Source organism: Malaclemys terrapin, chromosome 11, assembly GCF_027887155.1.
Source record: "Malaclemys terrapin pileata isolate rMalTer1 chromosome 11, rMalTer1.hap1, whole genome shotgun sequence".
In the NCBI taxonomy this organism is placed as follows: Eukaryota; Metazoa; Chordata; order Testudines; family Emydidae; genus Malaclemys; species Malaclemys terrapin.
Window position 1 is genome coordinate 31,232,272 of NC_071515.1, and position 20,416 is coordinate 31,252,687.

The window sequence follows — 20,416 nt, forward strand, 5'->3', positions numbered from 1 at the left end:
CTTCAATGGAGTTATATCAACTGATGTTGCTGAGGATCTCACCACATTAATCATGAATACAGATAACCATTGGCTAACCACATTAGGGTTGAGGCAGTGTGTGAAAACTTCTGTGGCCCATGGTATAGAAGAGTCTACTCTCTGGAGCTATAAATCCAAAATCTTTCATGAGCACTGAATGTATTAAAAATGTATATATAATGATATTAGTCCGGGTTTATCAAAAATATAGCCTAATTCAATTTGTATTTCTTTCATAATAGCCCATGATTTTGAGGCTGTATACTAATTTTTAAGGCCAGCACATAAGGCATCTTTCCAGGTAATTTATACACATTTTTTCCCTCTTCCTTTCATGGAATAGGTCCAAGCTGTTTTGAGAAGGCACTGGAATCAGTACAGAATGCAATTTGACCACAGCTTCACTCACTCAGATACTATGCGCACAGCTTCCTACACGGTATCATCCATCAGTGATGTTCAGGGCTACAGCTTCAATCACGATTTCACGAATGAACATTTAAATGGAAAAAGCTACCATGACATGGAGAATATTGTTTTAAAAGCTGAAAAGCTGTATGGTTGACTGCAGAAATGCTGTATTGCCCGCATTCTAGTCCTCATAGTTCATGAACTTGAAGTTTGAGTTAATGACTTCGTGGCCAGAAGATTTTTACCTCACTTGGGACATGTTTTTCCTGAATGATGCAAACTTAAGACAATGCATTTCTCATGTGTATATACATATGCACATATATGTTCATACATAGATATAAGTACATATATAAAGAACCAGACTTTGCCTCTTCTGTTTCTACTGTGTAGACCAAGTTGGCAATTATTTGTACGCAGGGAATCAATGAAGGATTTCTTATTTTCTTGAAAGTTTGTGTAAAGACTGTGTTGTATTGAAAGTCATTTCATTTACCTGCAAGAACTCATCTTGTAAATACTGTCTTAATCATAATATATTTGCTAAATTCAGCCAGTACACACAACCTAAATCAGTGGTTAAGATTGAACTCTGTCAGCAAAGACAGATTGTTGAAGATAATTGAGTCTGAGATGTTGATATGTATCTGGCTCGTTTTTTGCCACTATTTTAAACCAGGCATATTGTAAAGGCATCCAGATGCCAATGCCCGAAATCTGAGGGATGAAACCCCAGCTGCTTCTATTCTGCAATGTAAAATTTTACAAGATGTTTTTAATTATTTTAGTTAGTATACAGACAGCCTGATCCTGCCACTAATGACGTAAATGGAAGTTTCTTATTGACTTTAATGGGAGCAGGACCAGTGAGATCCTGATCTGGAAAAGCTGATAAGCCCATCTTTATCTTTGACTTTGATGGAACTTAAACTAGTGCTTAAACTGTTTGTAAAAGTCAAGCAGGATTGCTGATTTAGAGCAAGATTGCATACATGTAAAACAAATATTTTCCTTGCCACATGCCTGATACCTGGCTCCTTAGTTTATCAAGCAGGCAAAACAAATCCCATTGATACAGTGGGAGTTTTGGCTGAGAAAGGCATGCAAGATTGGATGACATGCAAATAAATATTATCGTAGAGCCAGCTTCTTTAGCCTAGCCTAGAGTAATAAGAAAAGGTGGCTTGGGGCATTTTCCAGTGGTTTTTGGAAAACTTATCAAGTCTATTATGAAAATCCTTTGGAGCCTTTCTGAAGTGCCTTGTTTGGGAAATTCAGTATTATTTTGTGGTGATTGATTCTATAAGGCTTGAATCTGTTAAGGTCTTAAGAAAAATATGTCTTTAAAGACAGCATTTTATGTGTGTTTTTAAATGTTTTATGTTTTAAACAAATAGTGTATTTTCAATACAAGGGAAGAAAAATCAAAAGGGGGGCACATGATAAGAGGTTACTTTAGTTCTCAAAAAGTCTTATTTAAAAGTATTTTTTAAGGCTGAATAAAGTGAAATAAACAGAAATGGATGAACAATCTAGTACTGTGGATGGTAGAATATTGCATGCAAAAGTATTTCTGATTCATTAAAACCAACACCAGAGGCTTAAAAAATACTTTTTCAGAACACCTCAGTTTTAAAGGCTTATTAGTGAATATGAAAAATTCAGTTTTAGCCTTTAAGGGTGATATGTCATAAGTCTTCTAACAGACTTCAATAGACAGCTAATTAGCCAGCCATCATAAGGCTTTTCAGTTTGAGATTTCATAAGAATGTGAATAGTTTTTGTCTTCATCACAGTCATTTGCAACTTTATGTATACGTTTAAACCTTCTATTGGCTGGTGATTTAATGTAGAAGAAAAGCCTTTAGTCGGTGGATTAATATTAATCATAGTAAGCTAGAATCTCAGTTGCCCAGATCAAGAGGTCTGTGCTGATAGTGGATAGTCTGACAAAAAAATGTATGAGGGTCACTCAGAAGCTGTGCTTGTACCAGTGCCAGAAATCAGACATCACAGTGTCATTGTGTGAATGCCAGCTGCTTACAAATGTCCTTACTGACCAAGTTGCTTGAACAACAATTTAAAAAAATTTACTCTGGCTGAAACCCCCAGCAGACTTTCATGCATGGGACCAGAGCCAGAGCTGCTGTAAATCATATGGCTCTCTTGAAGTCAAGGAAGCTACACTGGCTTACACCAGTGGAGGAACTGGCCCATATTGTCCATGTGTCTTCCAAGCAGACATTACAGACTTAAAACATTTTATACAGTTTGAGCAGCTGTGTAATTCAAAAGTACCTGGCCAGACTAACATGATTAACCCATAAAGGGCAGTCAATGTAATCGCGAAGGGTTAAATTTTAAGGGCCTAATGTTCCCGTTAGCTGATGCAGCTCTACTGATTTTACTGGGGTTTTTACTTCTTAGCAGAGGGGAGTATTGGCTGCTCATAGCTCCATTAGGAAGCTGTGGATTGGGAAGGTGGGGGGAAGAATGAGGTTCACAGCTTCTGGTACAAGAGCCGTCCTAACAGCTCAGGGTGACAGGCCCAATGTAGTGCCATGTACGCTCTTAGAAAAGAAACAGCATGCAGCAGGTGAGAAACAATCCTTTGTGGCCATGGTGTGCCAAATGGTGTGGTAGCTACATTTTGTCCCTAAGCATGAGGTAGACCTTCTTGCGTATGGCTGTTGTATTAGAGAATAAGTTCTCTACACCCTCTTCTTACAATACCCCTCTCACATACCCAGGGAGCCAAGAACATGGTCTAAATCCTCCTTTATCAGAATAAATTTGAATTAAATCCTTACGCTGATTTCTCACATGGTCATTTTTATACATACTTTGTACTGTGTTTGGGACAAATACTGGTATAGTTACTATCTGTGCTCTGAAGGAATACAGACAGTTATGGTTTTTTTTTAAGAGTTCTTTTTACCAGGCAAGCATTTCATAGTAACTGTAGTTTACTGTTAGTATGTTATTCAGTGAGGATTTGCAGTCTCAAAGAGGGTTGGGGGACTACCTGTCTTGTTTAGGATCTCATTTTGTATTTGGCATCTGTAATACTAAGATATTAGTTTTATATGTTTATGGATATTACTTCAAATGAGAGAGAGTGTCTATTTTTATGCTACTGCTGTCAGTTAATAAAATGCCACAAAGAAGTTAGGTCATGCTCACTGCTGGGTGCTCACTTGATTCCATTTTTTAAAATGTTAATTTACTAATTGTTTTGTCATTCATTATTTTTCAAGGTTATGATCTATTAGAGTATTTGGCCGAACACATGCTAACGTATATCCTCCTATGTTACCATTTCATGTCATAAAAGAGTCATGCTAGAAATCAAGCAACATTCAACACTATTGTACAATGTAAATAAGATTAATGGACTATAGCAGTGTATTTATTGCTTATAAAGTAAGAACAAAATGAAAAAATGTGAAATTATTTTTGGTCTTATTTTCACTCTGTTCCTAAGAAACATTCATTTTAATTGTTGTCAAACAAAGTATTAATTTTCTGATCAATAAAACATTATTATGCTTATTCATTTCTTAGAGGTTTTACCTATAAAAGTCATGGTTTCTATTTATTACAATTGTGGTAAAGGTGAGCAAATGCTCAGGCTTTTTACTCCCTCCTAACTATGTATGAAAAGTAATCTGAATCTAGAGAAATAGGTATAAAATTGTTAGTAGCACTGCATAAGGCTGGAGTATTTTTAATGTTCTGCAGATTACGGTCTCCTGTAGCTTCTGATGCCATACAGGCAGACTCTCCTGCACCGGAACCCTACTGGAGTGACAGACTCTGTGATTTCAATTCACAAGTTTCCTATAGCTGCACTATTAATGGCTGTCTTCTTGTCACCCTTACTTCTGAATCTGCCGTTGGTTAAATCCCTTATATAAATAGTCAATTGCTAATATTATTCGGGTGGAGCGCCTTTTCCATGGATACCTATGAGAGCAAAAGGGCTGAGTAAACTTAGCCTATTTCACATCAAGCCATAGAGTTCTCCACAAACATAATGCATCTGCAGAGTCCAGGGCCATCTGTGAATCTGCCTAATAACTTTACTGTTGCACTAACACTGCAATAGCAAATCTCACAGTGCTGTAAAATACTTGTTTATTTTTGCAGCAAATTCTGTAGGCAAATGAGTAGAAAAGCAGCTGGGAAATGTGTTTTGCAGCTATGACTGATGATCACATAATAACCCAGATATATTTTAATTATGATAAATTATGGGCTTTGAACTCTAAAGAACATCTGGCTTCTGTTTGAAGAGATGCCTGACAGTACAACATTGCTGAACTAATGTGAAATAGTTTCTCTTTGACAACTTATTTAATTTTTGTCAGTTGAAGAGCAAAGGCCTTAGCATTTTTTGATAAATAAAATAGACTAAGGCAGTCTGTGACACAGTTGTTTTAGACAAAGATGAGGCATGTGCCATAGCACACAAGAAATATCAGGTATGTTAAAATATTTAAGCCTAAATTTTAGGAAAGGGGTATCAATTGCACAGTGATAAGAGGTTTCAGAGTGGTAGCCGTGTTAGTCTGTATCAACAAAAAGAACGAGGAGGCCTTGTGGCACCTTAGAGACTAAGAAATTTCTTTGGGCATAAGCTTTCGTGGGCTAGAACCCACTTCATCGGATGCATGAATGGAAAATACAGTAGGAAGATATATATACATACATACACACACACACACACACACACACAGAGAACATGAAAAAATGGGTGTTGCCATACCAACTATAGCGAGACTAATCAGTTAAGGTGGGCTATTATCAGCAGGAGAAAAAACCTTTTGCAGCAATAATCAGGATGGCCCATTTCCAAGAGTTGACAAGAAGGTGTGAATTACAGTAGGGGAAAAAATAGCATGGGGAAATAGTTTTTACTTTGTGTAATGTCCCATCCACTCCCAGTCTTTATTCAAGCCTAATTTAATGGTGTCCAGTTTGCAAATTAATTCCAATTCTGCAGTTTCTCCTTAATCTGTTTTTGAAGTTTTTTTGTTGGAGAATTGTGACTTTTAGATCTGTAATTGAGTGACCAGGGAGGTTGAAGTGTTCTCTGACTGGTTTTTGAATGTTATAATTCTTGACGTCTGATTTGTGTCCATTTATTCTTTTGTGTAGATAAGTGATAAGAGCGATCAAAGAAGCAACTTAAAAGACTCCAGTTCATCAAGGTACTAAAGCACGTGGTTAACTTTAAGCATGGGCGTAGTCCTTTGAAGTAAATTAAGCAGTTCCACAGCTGGTTCCCTTGAAGTCAACAATGCTGCTATGACAAATGATACCAACTGACGCTCTATCCCCGTTTGACCATTCACATGGTTAAGTACCTTGCTGAATTGGCGCCTATAGCTAATGGGGAATTGAAAGAGCAATTAGCCAAAGATAATAAAATAAATACCAAGCCATTGTTTACATAGGTTGTAAATGCAGTGCATGCCAAAGAATCAGTGTGTTCATCAGCCCTCCTGAAGGATCAGTTAAAGGGGATAAGGTTGTTGCAAAGAAGCTTTCTGCCTAATAGTCTTCAGAACAGAGGATGGTGGGAAAATACCTAAGACACAGCTACACTTTTTCATCTACTTAAAAACACAAGAAGGGTTAAAGATTCAGGGATGAAAAAAGCAGGAGCTGAAATTAATTGACAAATTAAACAATGGCAAGTTGCCAAGAGTTCTGAAGGAATTTAAGAATAAAGAGACTGAACTGATAAAAAAATATTCAAACTCGTATTAAAATCAGCTATGGTACCAGAGATCTGGAGGGTAAAGTGCTAGAAGGGGTCCTGGGAATTACAGACTAGTATGCGTATTTTACTTTGGTAAATTAAGTGACCAGTTAATTGGCCAGAACCTTAAAACACTTGGCTGAATAGGATATGATAGGCAACACTCAGTACAATTTCTTGAAAGGCAAACCAACCCTTTTCTATCTAATAGATATATTTACATCAGTCAACAAAGAAGTAGATAAAGGAAAAACAAGTAAATATTTATTTGAGCTTTCAGAAAGCCTTTCAAAATATCATTCACAAAAGTCTAAAGTGCTGTCATGGATTAAAAATTTGTAGTAAGAGATCAAACAAAGAGTAGGAATAAATTGTTAATTTTCAACATAGTAGTATCTACTGGATCGGCCATACTACGGGTGCTGGTGATTAAAAGTGGGTGAACAGCGACATAGCACAGCAGTTCTCAACTGGGAGCAAGAAAAAGGTTGAGAACCCCAACAATTGTTTTGACTAGAGAAGACAATGAGGAATTCCAGAGAGCTCAAACAAAGAATGGCAGCATGATGGCAGATGACCCTTGGTGTTTACAAATGCCAGGCAATGCATGTGGGAAAGGAATAATTTGAACTATGCATACAGATTTCTGAGTTTTAAATTGACTGTAAACATTAAAGAGGAAAACATGGGCAACATTGAGGACACCACAATGAAAAAAAAAATATGTTCAATATGTTGGGGTGGTCATAAAAAAATGAATGTAAGCAGTGTCTTGAACTAAATGGACCACAGTTCTGATACGGCATGACAGCACCCGTGTGCCAGTCTCTCACAAATGGGAGTGATCAATCTATAAGGTAGAGTCTATAGTGCCCTGTAACATTGTGTTTCAACTCATCTCTTTCTGAACATAGCCATAAACCCAGGGCCGGTGCTTCCATTTTGCCACCCTCAGCGGCAATTCGGCAGCGGGGGGGGAGGGAGGGGGGGGTCCTTCCGCACTCCGGGTCTTTGGCGGCAATTCTGCGGCGGGTCCTTCACTCACTCTGGGACCCACCGCCGAAGTGCCCCGAAGACCGGGAGCGCGGAAGGACCCCCCCGCCGCAGAATTGACGACGGCAACCGGGAGCACGGAAGGACCCCCGCCTAGGGTGCCAAAAACCCTGGCGCCGCTCCTGCATAAACCACACCTAGAATCCAAATATTTCATTTCCAGATGAACTGAAGGTGCACAATACTTCAAGAGGTATCAGCACCTTGGAGGATTTGTCCTGTAAGCAGCATCTGATTAAATAGCTCATGGGAGTTCATACCCATCTGGAGGAATTTATCTTCTGCAAAAAATTAAATAGTGTTGGTCTTTCTAACTGTCTTGAGACATCCATTGAAGGGTGTGTAATCTTGCAATGCAGTACTTAGCTCTAAATGTGTATTTCTTTATCCCAGAAGTTAGTTTACAAAGGGTCCTATGTGATACTGCTATTTATACTGCAAGTATTTTCACTCTCATGACAGGTGATACTCACACCATTCAGTTCCTAGAAAGTTAAGACCAAAAACCTCATGAAATACTGAACTGACAGCAGAGACCAAAAAAATCAACAAGCCAGGTAGTTCACCGTTGAAGCTGACATTCTCACTGTAATCGGACCTGCTACTTCTTAGGGCTAAGTCCAAATAGTAGGTGATTTGGCATTCACTATTTGCTGCACAGCAGGTGGAGCTGAGGTTAAAATTCCTGCCATAATCATGAAGTGCCTTGCTTTTGTTGGCTTGTGTCAACTTTTCTTTTGTTCCCGTTCTCTACTGCAAGAGCTTTGTATCAGATACCATAAGAAAGTGGAAGCATAGTTACTTGTGCTCAAGTTTTTGAGCCCCTACTCAATTCATCAGGATGTGTGGCATTCATCATTATAAAGACTGGGACGCTCTCTCATTTTAATTTCGAAGATGAGAGCAATTTACCAACAGAAACCTAAACTGGTACGACCAAAAAGAGTGTTCCGTTTATATTTCCCATAATATACTGTTTAACTTACAAAACTAAAGCATCGGGACCCTTATTTTCATTGACATCTAAACATTACGAATAAAGAACACTGAATTTAGGTAGGCTTTGTTTTAATGAATCAAGAATCATAACGATGTCTTGGTCCCAGTATTCCTGCTGTTTATTCCATTAAGAACTAGTTTAACTATCTTTATATTTTTTCCTCTGCCTTAATGTAACAATATAATATGAATACTGGGCAGTTATGCTGCACTTTTCAGATGTAGCTCTCCAAATTCTTTAGCAACATTGGTAAGCATTAGTATGCCAGTGTAAACTAGGGGATACTGAGGTATAGACCAGGGGGTTTCAACCTTTTTTCTTGCTGAGGCCCCTCTCAACATGCTAGAAAAACTCAAGGGCACAGCAGGAGTAGGGGGAGGCGTAGGCAGTTCGACTTCTATTTTGAGGGGAGGGGGCAAGGGCCAGCAGGGCTTGGGCCAGCGCTGCACAGCAGGGTCCAAGGAGGAAGCGCCACCTCCACCCCCTGACTCACCTCAGCAGGCCACTCGCCTGTCTGGGTTGGGGGGAGGGGGGTGCAACCAAAAAATATAACTAAAATCGAGGACTCAGCTCAAAAAGTTTGAAAACCGCTCTGGGTGCAGGCAGGGGGTAGCTAGGAGCTGTGTGCAGCCAAAGGGATAGCTCAGGGTGCAGGGAGAAGGGTACTAGGGGCAGGGGGGGTAGCTCATGGTGCAGGGAGGTGGTAGCTAGGGTCTGTGTTTGGGCAGGGGGTAGCTCATGGTGCAGGGAGGGGGTAGCTAGGGGCTGTGTGGGGACTGGGGGGTGGTAGCTATGGGCTGTGTGCTGGCCGGGGGGTAGCTCATGGTGCAGGGAGGGGGTAGCTAGAGGCTGTGTGGGGGCAGGGGTTAGCTCAGGATGCGGGGAGAGGGTAGCTAAGGGTGCAGGCAGCATGTAGTTACGGGCTGAGTGCAGGCAGGGGGGCTAGTTTAGGGTGCAGGGAGGGGGTAACTAGGGGCTGTGTGCAGGCAGGGGGTAGCTCAGGGTGCAGGGAGGGGGGTGGCTGGGGGCTGTGTGCGGGCAGGGGGTAGCTCATGGTGCAGGGAGGGGGTAGCTAGGGGCTGTGTGCGGGCAGGGGGGTAATTCATGGTGCAGGGAGGGGGTAGTTAGGGGCTGTGCGCGGGCATAGGGGTAGCTCATGGTGCAGGGAGGTGGGTGGCTGGGGGCTGTGTGCCGGGCAGAGGGTAGCTCGTGGTGCAGGGAGGGGGTAGCTAGGGGCTGTGCGCAGGCAGGGGGGGTAGCTCATGGTGCAGGGAGGGGGTAGCTAGGGGCTTTGTGGGGGCAGGGGGTAGCTCAGGGGGCAGGGAGAGGGTAGCTAAGGGTGCAGGCAGCATGTAGTTATGGGCTGAGTGCGGGCAGGGGGCTAGCTTAGGGTGCAGGGAGGGGGTAGCTAGGGGTTGTGTTGGGGCAGGGGGTAGCTTGTGGTACAGGGAGGTGGTAGCTAGGGGTGTGTGCAGGCAGGGGGGGTAGCTCATGGTTCAGGGGGGGCGGTATCTAGGGGCTGTGTTGGGGCAGGGCGTAGCTCAGGGAAAACAATAGTTAGGCACTGTGTGCCAGGAGAGCTCCCGCTGCGGTGGTTGCTCCCTGAGGGCTCTGCTGAGCCCAGAGCCAGGTCCCTCTACCCAGGTGTGAGCAGACAAAGAGGGCTGGGAGCTGAGGAGCTCCCATATCTGAGCACCAGCAGCAGAGGGAGGAATGCCGCAGCTGCCCCACACTGCCTGGCTCTTGCTTCCCATCTACAACCTGACCAGAGGGCTGGGCCTGAGGGGGGATGGGGGAAAGGAGGCAGTGTGGGGGTGCTGGAGCTGCTCCCAGACTGCTCCACTCTGGGTAAGGCACTGCAGTTTGGGGGGCAACGCCCTTATGCCCCCACAGCTCTTCCCATGGACTCAGGGCTTCTGCCTGTAGGGAACGCCGGGGATCAAGGCTTCAGTCCTGCACAGCTTTGTTACGGGCGGGAGGAACACTGGGGCTCTCAGCTTCAGCCCTACGCCACTCCCAGATTCAGGCCTACAGGGGGGGTTGCTGGGGCTCAGGGCACTGGGTTTCAGCTGCGGGGCTCTGCACACAGTCCCCCAGGGAGCAGCAGACCCTCAGTTGAGAACTTCTGGTATAGACAACTTAAGTGACTTACCCAACATTTCACAGCAAGCTAATGGCCAAACAAGGAACTTTCTCCTGACTTCCATTCCAGAGCCCTAATGAATAAACTACATTTGTCTTCTAGCTTTTTCTGCAAAAATAGCAATACTCCCTGGGCCAAATCATCAGCTGGTACAAATGACACAACTCCATTTCAGTTAATAGGGAGAGCAAGCTATGCCAGTGAAGGCTCGGGCCCAATGTGTTTATCTAATTCAGGCAACTACAGATATCAGTTGCTAGGTAGTGATATTACCAATGCTGAATCCAAGACAACAAATAAATATTGATAGATTTTAATTCTGGATGGGATCTTGTTATCTGTAAAATAATTTTACAGTCCAATTCACAATATACAATAGAGGCCATTAACAAGCAGAGCTGGTCATAAATTTGAATGAAGAATAGGGGAGAAAAAAATCCCTCTATATTTTTCATGGAAAATTGTTTCTAATTTTCAACCAGTTCTATTGCTAATCAATATTTGTGTGCCCTTATTACAAAGTTCTAGTAGATACTTCCTATTCTAAACCTAGGAGGAAAAAGACTGTGATAATCTTACATAGCTCTGAGGAGCATAATTATTGACAAATCCTGACTTTTTAATAGCAGCCACTCTACTCTGAAACAAATATCCCCATAATGATATTATTATCATGTTAACAAATATCCCCATAATGATATTATTATCATGTTAACAAATATCCCCATAATGACACGCCTACATATGGTTTCAAAATTGCCCTCACCCGTTTTACATTATAATTAAAAAACAAAAAAGTGGAAACCACCCAAAACCCCCAAATGTAACACACTAGTATCCTGTCGCCTATCAGTCCATGTATGTCACTCACAATGCCACATTTCCCAAGTAGTAGCAACAATAGGGAAGCTGAAGAAGAAAGAAAACGATAGTGATTATATTTTTACCCTAATTTTATTTTATAAGAGGAAATAAGGGTACAGCACAAACTGCTTTCAAGGAACAGTCTGAATACTTGGATAATATGTAGTTCTCACACACGCATGCAAATACATTCTAAAAAAACCCATAACAAACAATACAGTCATTCCATCTCACGTGCTTCCACAGAACACCGTTACATTGCGGTAACCATTCCACTTTCTGCAGAACTCTCTGTTTAATTCGCAGTACTGATATGCTGAAGTTTTCCTCTGAAAATATTCCAAGTGTCCTAGCAGCATGACTTGCACTGCTCTGTCATGGCAGTCACCATCAAAGTAAAAATTCGGATCAACAACTTTTGGCTTTTTATGGATATCTGGTTCTAAAGATACAGGCAAAGAAAACACAGGATTAATTCTGACCTAGACAGTCACCTCAGTGATGCAGAGCATCCTACTTTTCAACTTACATGTATCAAATGCTATGAGGATAGTTTTGATTTTAATGTTTACATATCTGGAACTTTTAATACAACAAATATCATAAAAGAATTAATTGGTAAGGTTAAAGGTAAGAGCTAAGACTCACATTGCTTTTAGTGGGTTTTGAATGAACTCCTAGGAAAAGGACCCTGCAAAGATTTACAAATGTGTTTTTAATCTGAAGCATATAAATTGACCCACTGGGATTACTCTCATGCTCATCATTATGCACATGTATAAGTTATTGCAGGATCAGGGCCAAAATAAATAAAATGAATAGGAAAGAATGCAATCAAAATTATGCCAACAATTTTCTTCATTTTGAGCATGGCAGGCTGAAGATAGAGACTGAAAAAAAATTGTATATCACAGACTGGTGATAATTGTAGCTGTAGCTGGATAATTGTTCCAGACTTGGCTGGAACAATGCTTCATGTTCACTCACTCTTGGCCTAATATGAGTCAGGAGAGAACTGGGGAGTGGGCATGGTCATGACCAATGCATCCACAGTCTTCAAGCAGCCACCTCCTAGAAGCCACTATGAAGATAGTGCATGGACTATAGTTACTACTGTAACCCTAGGACTGTAGAAGCAACTAAAGATGAGCCACATGGATGGCTAGTGGGTTCTTATAATTATTTATACTGTGATAGCATTCAGAATGAGTGAGGCATTCTCCAAACACAAAGATAGACAGAGCTCTGCCCCCAAAAGACCCTAAAAATGTATATTGATTCATACATTCCAAGGATACAAGGGATTGCTACTACTACTCTACTCGTACTCGAGATTCCTGTGTCCGTGCATCCAGGCATTACGCGTTCACCCTTTTGGCCACACCATTGCACTGGGAGCTCACATTCAGGTGATTATCCACCATGACTCCCAAATCTTTTTAAGAGTCATGTTTCCGTGGACAGTCCCCCATCCCGTATGTATGGCCTACATTCTTTGTTTATAAATTTATACATTTACATTTAGCCACGTTAAACGGCTTATTGTGTGCTTGTGCCCAATATGCAAGCCCTAGAAAGGTCCCTGTGCAAAGCCCATAAATTCAGGTTTTGTTCTTGTGAAAAGTCATCAGTTAATAAAGCAATGGTGCTTTATTCCTGTAATCCCTCACTGGTTATTAGAGCGTGGTATGGTATCTCATTGATCTGTATAAAGACTCAGGGTTGGTAATCAGAACACAGATCTTCATCAACATAATTAATGTGAAATATCTATACTCCCTCAGCAGATTTTAAATCTGTAATAAAGTAAATCAAGCAGCTGAACTCAACCCACCTCAGTTTAATTCAGTGCTGATTTGAGAAATCTGACAAGTGTTGTTTATAGAAAAAAGGTAAATTACTTTTAATGAATCCTTGAAATATAATTTACATGCCATCAGGCTCATCAAAGTGGTGAAAATATAACATGCAAATAAGAATTTTTAATTAGGTACAAAGTTTTTCATTCATTTAAACTTTCTTACCTTGGCACTTATGGTTTAAACTTGGCAAATTTGGGCCAATAGGCGTGAATGTGCTTGTGAAGGTCCACCAAAGTCCCTCCTCTGAGCATGCATATATTGGATATGGATCCCTGCTAAACTGGTATTTGCTTTGACACAGTACAATACAGTCAATGGTCATGAGGTCCATGCCGTCCACCGAAGGATAGCCACAGACTATAGCCCCATGCTCCGGCAATTCCATTGTGCATGCAATTGCTTTGTGTATACATAAAAAAGACAACAATAAAAACTGAGTTAATAATGAGTGATACTGCTTACATTTAGTAAAAAGCAAATTACGCAAAATCTTAGACAGAATCTCTTAAAATATTACTATAAATTCATATACATGATAATAATGTCACTGTTGAGTAAATCTTCAGGATGATGTGAATAGCCTCCTACTGCATGTAAAGGGAAACTGATTCTTATGTGCCTATTTGTGTAACATAGGAAAAGTTTGGGATTGAACCCTTGGATGGGCGTAAGACTCAGATAGTCTTCAGCAATTCATTATAGCATTATAGCTGGAGATAGTATTTGGGACATAAGAACATAAGAACGGCCCTACTGGGTCAGACCAAAGGTCCATCTAGCGCCCAGTATCTTGTCTTCCAACAGTGGCCAATGCCAGGTGCCCCAGAGGGAATGAACAGAACAGGGAATCATCAGGAGGAACACAGCTACAATTTTCAGAAGCGTTCAGTGAATTGGTGTGACTCACTCCTGGGGTGCCCTGTGGAAAGTGGGTTCTTAGTAGCCCTGAAAATCAGGCAACAGGTGTCTCAAGTGGGATACCCCACACAACTGTGGCACACCAAGTGAGTGAGTGACCACTTCTGAAAACATGCTGGTTACAGGAGATGATTTCTTTTAACAGAGAGGAGCCTGAATCAGAATATCAGATCTTTCCCCTCAAGCCTTGTCTCTGCCCCAACTTCCAATCTGGAGCCAAACTTTGCATCTCAGGCTCATATTTCATTGTAACAGGTTTGTTTGAATCCTATAACTTGTGTTAGGATCTGTACCTGGAGCCATTGAAGGAAGCAATTCTTTACACAGAGCTGACACATAGGCTTCAGTGAAAAGATACTGTGCTATATGAGGACAGAGAGCAAAGCTGTAAGAGCTGGGGGGGGGGGGCGGGGTAAGAGGGGACATTTGGGGATACATGTTTTCACCCTTGCATATAAATGGCCTGTAGATGTAGACAAAATGTGAGAGTTTATATCCTAACCCCCACATGGTATTAATCATCAAACAACAAATGCCACAGGACAATTAGCATTAATACTTCATTATATTCCCTTCTGTTGACCTTAAGCATAAGCCAAACACATACATTTCACGGAGATCTCAAAGGAACATTTGGCTTGGTTTCCTGAAAGATCTGTTGCTATATATTCCACTGAATATTGGCCATATGCCAGTTTGTCTCCGTTATTAACATTGGACCCTCCTTTTGTGATTGTCAGTGGACCCCTGGAGTTGTCTTCAAACACAGGCTCCTTCCAAGACAATTCAGGCAAGTCATTCCAGTAGGGGTTTCCTTTTTTGGTTTCTATCTCAATGTTCTGAGGACAGGAGATCACTACAGGTGGTTCAGTATCTGAGGAAAGAACAATATACATAATAATAGATATCAGGCTTTGGCTATTCCAAATGCTAAGAAGCATAAGAAAGTCTATGTTTCACAATAAGATGCAATGAGACAACCCTGCTGCTCAGATCTAAGGTTATTTAACTGCATGTTTCTTAAGTGAACAGAACCGCAATACGCTTTATGCAAATACATATGTGCCATTGTATAGTATTTAAGACATTTGGACCAGATCTGGATCCCAGGGAAGTCAATGGGAGATTTGCCAAGGCTTAGCAGTAGTGCCAGGACTGGGCCCATAATTAGTTCTCAACAAAGAGTGTTGATTTTACTTACAATGGGCTAAATTCGTCTCTCAGTTACACCAGTTAAACTTTACTTAAGTCATTGGGCTTCACACTGGGTGTAACTGAGAGGAGAATTTCACCAGGACTTAGGGCTTGATGTTCAAAGGTATTTAGGGGCCTGCAGATCAGCACTTTAATATCTTTGAAAGTATGGCTTTTAAAGCTTAACAAATAAAAGAAGTTAGACTTATATCAGGATACTTTTAGGACACAAATGCCTCACCCACCTTTGAAAAGTGACATCTATGCCCCATTGTGTAGCACAGACTCAGGAAAGGGCCTGGTTCTGCACTGCCTTTGGCACCTTATGTAACGTGTACCTGTGCAAAGGGAGTGCAACGTGGTGTAAATTGCTGCCCAATCAGAATGTGAATGTGAAAATTGTCTCAGACAATTGCAACTACAGGAGAATTTGGGTTGAATAGAATACACTTACTCAACTGGAATTTAGCCAAGTCACCACACTGCTCTTGGCCTTCCCCCAGAATCTGTATCCCCATGTTCTGGGGCACAGTTCTTCTATAATGGGGATCCTTTAAACTGGAATTTCAGAAAATTCCCATAGGATTGTGTGATGTGTGCAAAATATTTCCATTCTGATTTAAAAATGGCTCTTTTTCACTTTTCTCTAAGGCTAAATAGCTCCACAGGGGCTTGTTCACTAGACTAAGAATCTCTAGTAAGTATCTTGCTGCAGCTGTAATTAAAAAGCTAATTAAAATGGGCTCTATTTGAAATATGTGAAATCTTTAATGAAGTACAAAGTTGAATCAGGAATCTTGCAGGGAAATAAAAAAAAATAATTTAAAGCAAAAATGGAAACATAGCAACAAAAGAATACAAATAAAAAAAACAGATTTTTGGCACAGACATTAATGGCATAGCAAAAAGACAGGATACTGTATGGCAGTATAAAGAAGCAAATTCAGTAATCTTGAAAGATTTGAACATTTAAAAGCAGAGAGAGCCAAAAATAGTAGCCCCAAAACTTTCCCCCAGATTTGAAGGTGAACTAAATGTGACCTTTTTTAAAGCTCCAATATATATATATATTGTTAAATAAAATTGCTAGGCCTATGTGACACAGGGTAACACAGAAACAATTACACAACTAGCAGGCTAATTGACCCAGATTCAACCTTCAGATACATCTTAGTAGATAATAGTTGTGGTTTTTTGTGTGTTTACATATATAGTGTTAGAGGTTGACAATGTAACCAAACGGTTCCTGTATGTTGCTGTATTCTGTCAATTCAGAGATCAAAAGGAGATGCTAACATTTAGATGAACTGTGAGTGTATTAATAACATTGTCTTCATTTCTCTTTGAAGTATGTAGTAAACTACCTGTAAATGGTGGGAGATGGGCAGTTGCCTTATGCTAATCCCTATAGCTAATTACCGGTGATGCTTAGGAAATAGGAGGTTACTTCAAAGCCACTATTCTTCACGCAAGGATCACCTGCTGTCAAGAGGCTGACAATAGCCTACCAGGGATTTATAAAAAGAACTTTTGGGCCTTGATCCTGCATGTCAGATCTGTTTAAGCTTCATCAGGGGAAGTTTGAGTCACAAGACTGAGATCCCCAGATCCAGCCTGGGTCACCCTGATATTGTACATGGGACTGTGATCTGCGGAACTGATTCAGAAAGAACCTTTTGCAACTCTGAAGCTCACCATCTCTACAATGAAACTGACCTAAGGACTTTATTCATATCTGTATGTATAATGACCTCTTAACAAATACTCTCTTTTCTTTTTTAATAAATTTTAGTTTAGTTAATAAGAATTGGCTGTAAGCGTGTATTTGGGTAACATCTGAAATAATCAGTGACCTCATGGGTAATGTGTCTGATCCTTTGGGCTAGGTAGAACTTTTTATATGATGAACAAGATTTTCAGTAATCCTCCTCATAATTTCCACATAGCTTCTGTGAGATGCATTGGACTTTGTTTGACACATTACATACGTCTGTAAACTCATGCTTACCTGAAGTACTTTCTGAAAGCCCATGTTGAGTACATTACAATACATCTGTTATATCTGTACTGTGTGTAGTACATTACAATACATCTGTTATATTTTAAAATATATGATTTTGATGACTTAAGGAGATGTAGTTCAAAGCAACTAGAAAAGCATGTCCAGCTCCCATCAAGAATGATGGGAGCTAATGGTGCACATTACTGATAGATTAGAGCATGAAATATGTATGCCTTTAAGATTATGTTATGCTGCGGCTGATTGCAAATGACTGCATAATATGAATTATCACAGAGGGAGAGAAGACACTATGGAGCATATTAAAAAACATATAGGAGGAAAAATACTGTCCACCCCATCACAGTGACATTAACAATGTTCTGAAAAGACAATTTGTTACCTCTTTGGTTGTTTCCAGACCCACAGTGAAAAGAAAGATCTGAAATTCTGAAATTGCCACAGGTGTTTGGGTGCCTGGTTCACTGAGAAACAACAGAGGGATCTTTGGCTACAATGTGTTCCACAGTTGCTAGGATGTGTTTTTTCACGGCCTGTTCATTGCAGTCACCCTCATAGTACTGTAGTGAATCTCCTTTTCTGGACCCTGTACGACGCCTGACTGTTAATAGTTCATATATCATGAGGTTAGTTAATAAGGATATGCCCAAAATGGTGCCATGATGCACAAAAGTGCTAAACAGTTTTCATATAATAGAGAGTAGAGTCCTGGCAAGCACAAATGTATTACATTACCAATTTTTCTCTTGAGCACAAGGCCACAACACAAAGCAACATGAGGGATATATCAAAAGCATAAATATACAGCTCAATACTTGAATGAGGGGTAAAAATGTCATTTTGGTTTCATGTGTAAGACTCTAGCTCAAATAAAAAAATAGCTATTTGTCATGTTTTCAGTTTATCACATACAACCTGACAGTAACAAATTTACAACCTGAGTGACACACTGCCACTTCTGTAACACATCACAAACTTTCAGTGTTTGCTCTATGCAAAAAAAGATCTTGCTCCACACTTTGGTTTGAGCTTTCAGAAAGAAACTGGCCATGCTTTCTGTGTCATCTGCAATTGCTTACCATAGACAGATGACTGGGGATACCTCTGTTAGATCCTGTCTCCATCTATACGCCCCATTCAATTGATAAAACTATGTTTTGATATTCAAAATTAATCCATCTGCAGATTAAATTTAATTGCCTGTGATGTCACCAATCCCCAACAAGATACCTCAATTTGATCCCCAAAGCCACGAAAGCCTCTACTGGGGGTAGTACAGAGCTGCACCAGTCAAGCAAGAGTTCCAGAATGCATTGTGCCTCAGGCAGGTCCGCTGGAGAACCCAGGTTAAGTAGTTATGACACCACCCTTGGAAAGTTTATTTCCTGAAATTTTTCCAATTAGTGCAAAGATGGTATGGGACTGAGCTGCATCCTTTGCAGAAGCTAATGCAGTCAGCACTCTATGGTGCTATTCCATCTGGCCCTGTTTCCTTAAATATGTGGTTCTCGTGCCTCCTTGGAGTCCTTCTTGGATCTGTTTAAGAAATTATGTTTCTCTTTCAATTTCTATTTGAAAAGTATCCAATAAAAATGGATAGTAGAGTACTTATCAGTAAGGGCTTGTCTACACTGGGAAATTTACCAAAATAGCTATTTCAGTACAACTCCACAAGTGAACACTCTTATTCTGGAATAAAACTGCCCTTTCCTGATTTAACTTAATCCATTTAGGAATTATAAATTAAAATTTTAAATAATTATTCCAGAATGGCTATTTTGGTAAATTTCCAAGCGTAGACAAGCACTGGGGTACATCTTCCTTCTGTAGTGATTGGGAGGTGAGAGAATAGCATTAGGCTTGCAAGTCTCAGGGAGTATTTTGGAAGACCTCTAAGTCAAGAGTTAAAGGATCTTTATTCAACAATTTAGTATTAGCCAGACAGTTGTCTTACCTTAAAAATATTCATATGCTGAGAAATTGCCTTCAAATTCTAGAATACCTGTTCTCCATAACCAACAAAAATAACTATATTTTGTAGGACCTACACACACTATTTTTGACTGTTCAACTCCTGAAACTATAAATGACGCTAGTGAATAATCATGGTAACAAGCAATACTAAACCATAATGGCTTGTGTTATTAGAAACATGGGGAGGGAAGGAGAAGTAAAGATTTGCTAAAAGGAAACAGGCAAAATGTGTAGTGAGAGAGTTTATTTTCAAGCCTCTTAGGAAGGCTGTCAAAAAAGAAAGAAAACCCAATATGCAGACACACACACTTAATAATGATCAGACTTTGCAGGAGAAGCAAAGTGGATAAATTCTCAGGTCAACTTCTGCTCTTAGTTAGTCTAGACTTACACCACTGTTACTCCACTGCACTCCTCTGTAACTGACATCAGAATGTTGCCCTGAGAACCAACACACTCTAGTTGAAGATGGAGAAACAAAACATTCTTTTCTCAATTCATATCATAATTGGAATCCATATCTTTGTGTTGTCTTATACAAACATGACTTAAGCTCTAATAGCAGCTGAACGTGTAAATCAATAAACTTTCAGTCAGCAAGAGTCTTTAAGAAAGCTAATCCACTGAAATTTTCAAGCCTGCTCACCTGTGCAAGTCTCTGGCCTGTGAGCCTTTGTCATTTGCCAGGCTTCATCCAAATGAAACCAACTTGTCCCAGACTGAGAAGGCTGGCAGAAAAACACTGACCATGCTCTCCGATGGAAACCAGTGCTCTTCATGCAGAATGGTACACAAAACTGCCATTTGTTCATTCCACTGCCAGGATAAGATAACATCCCACAAGACCCATCAGTGGGAGGTTGGGCAGTGCACGAAAGATCTGGCTCTAAGAGTAATATAAAAAATATTAAAGTCTCAAGTCCATTCGTATCACTGTAGTAGAAACACAGTAAGTAAACTGCCCACAAAGAAACACATGCTTGCAACTTTTTTTTTAAACCGTTAAGTTCTTTACTGAATGATACCATTTCAAAGTGCTTAGGATACCTGAGATGCTCAGAGTTGGTTATTTCTAGAACTCTCTGAAATTGTATGTTCAAAACATTTTTTTTAATCAAACTTTTCCATTTTTCAAAACCAAACACCTTCAAGGAGTCATCTTCTTCTTCTTCTTTTTTTTTTTTTTTTT

General features: G+C 40.4%; 2 protein-coding genes across 4 annotated transcripts in view; one reads left to right on the top strand and one right to left on the bottom strand.

The window, feature by feature from the left end:
* Nucleotides 1-3,984, top strand: part of CALCRL (calcitonin receptor like receptor) — a 96,264-nt gene extending 92,280 nt beyond the window's left edge. For both annotated transcript variants that reach the window (XM_054043878.1, XM_054043877.1), the window contains one exon: nucleotides 365-3,984. In XM_054043878.1, coding sequence (XP_053899853.1) covers nucleotides 365-586 — 222 coding nt within the window. In that variant the 3' untranslated portion in view covers nucleotides 587-3,984. The remainder of the gene's footprint in view (nucleotides 1-364) is intronic.
* A 7,400-nt stretch (nucleotides 3,985-11,384) lies between these two features.
* The window catches only part of LOC128845069 (sushi, von Willebrand factor type A, EGF and pentraxin domain-containing protein 1-like), a 62,870-nt gene continuing 53,838 nt past the window's right edge, over nucleotides 11,385-20,416 (bottom strand). For both annotated transcript variants that reach the window (XM_054043279.1, XM_054043280.1), the window contains 5 exons: nucleotides 19,874-20,113; nucleotides 17,636-17,854; nucleotides 14,647-14,913; nucleotides 13,284-13,520; nucleotides 11,385-11,701 (listed from right to left, as the gene is read on the bottom strand). In XM_054043279.1, the coding sequence (XP_053899254.1) occupies nucleotides 17,715-17,854; nucleotides 19,874-20,113 (380 nt within the window). In that variant the 3' untranslated portion in view covers nucleotides 11,385-11,701; nucleotides 13,284-13,520; nucleotides 14,647-14,913; nucleotides 17,636-17,714. The remainder of the gene's footprint in view (nucleotides 11,702-13,283; nucleotides 13,521-14,646; nucleotides 14,914-17,635; nucleotides 17,855-19,873; nucleotides 20,114-20,416) is intronic.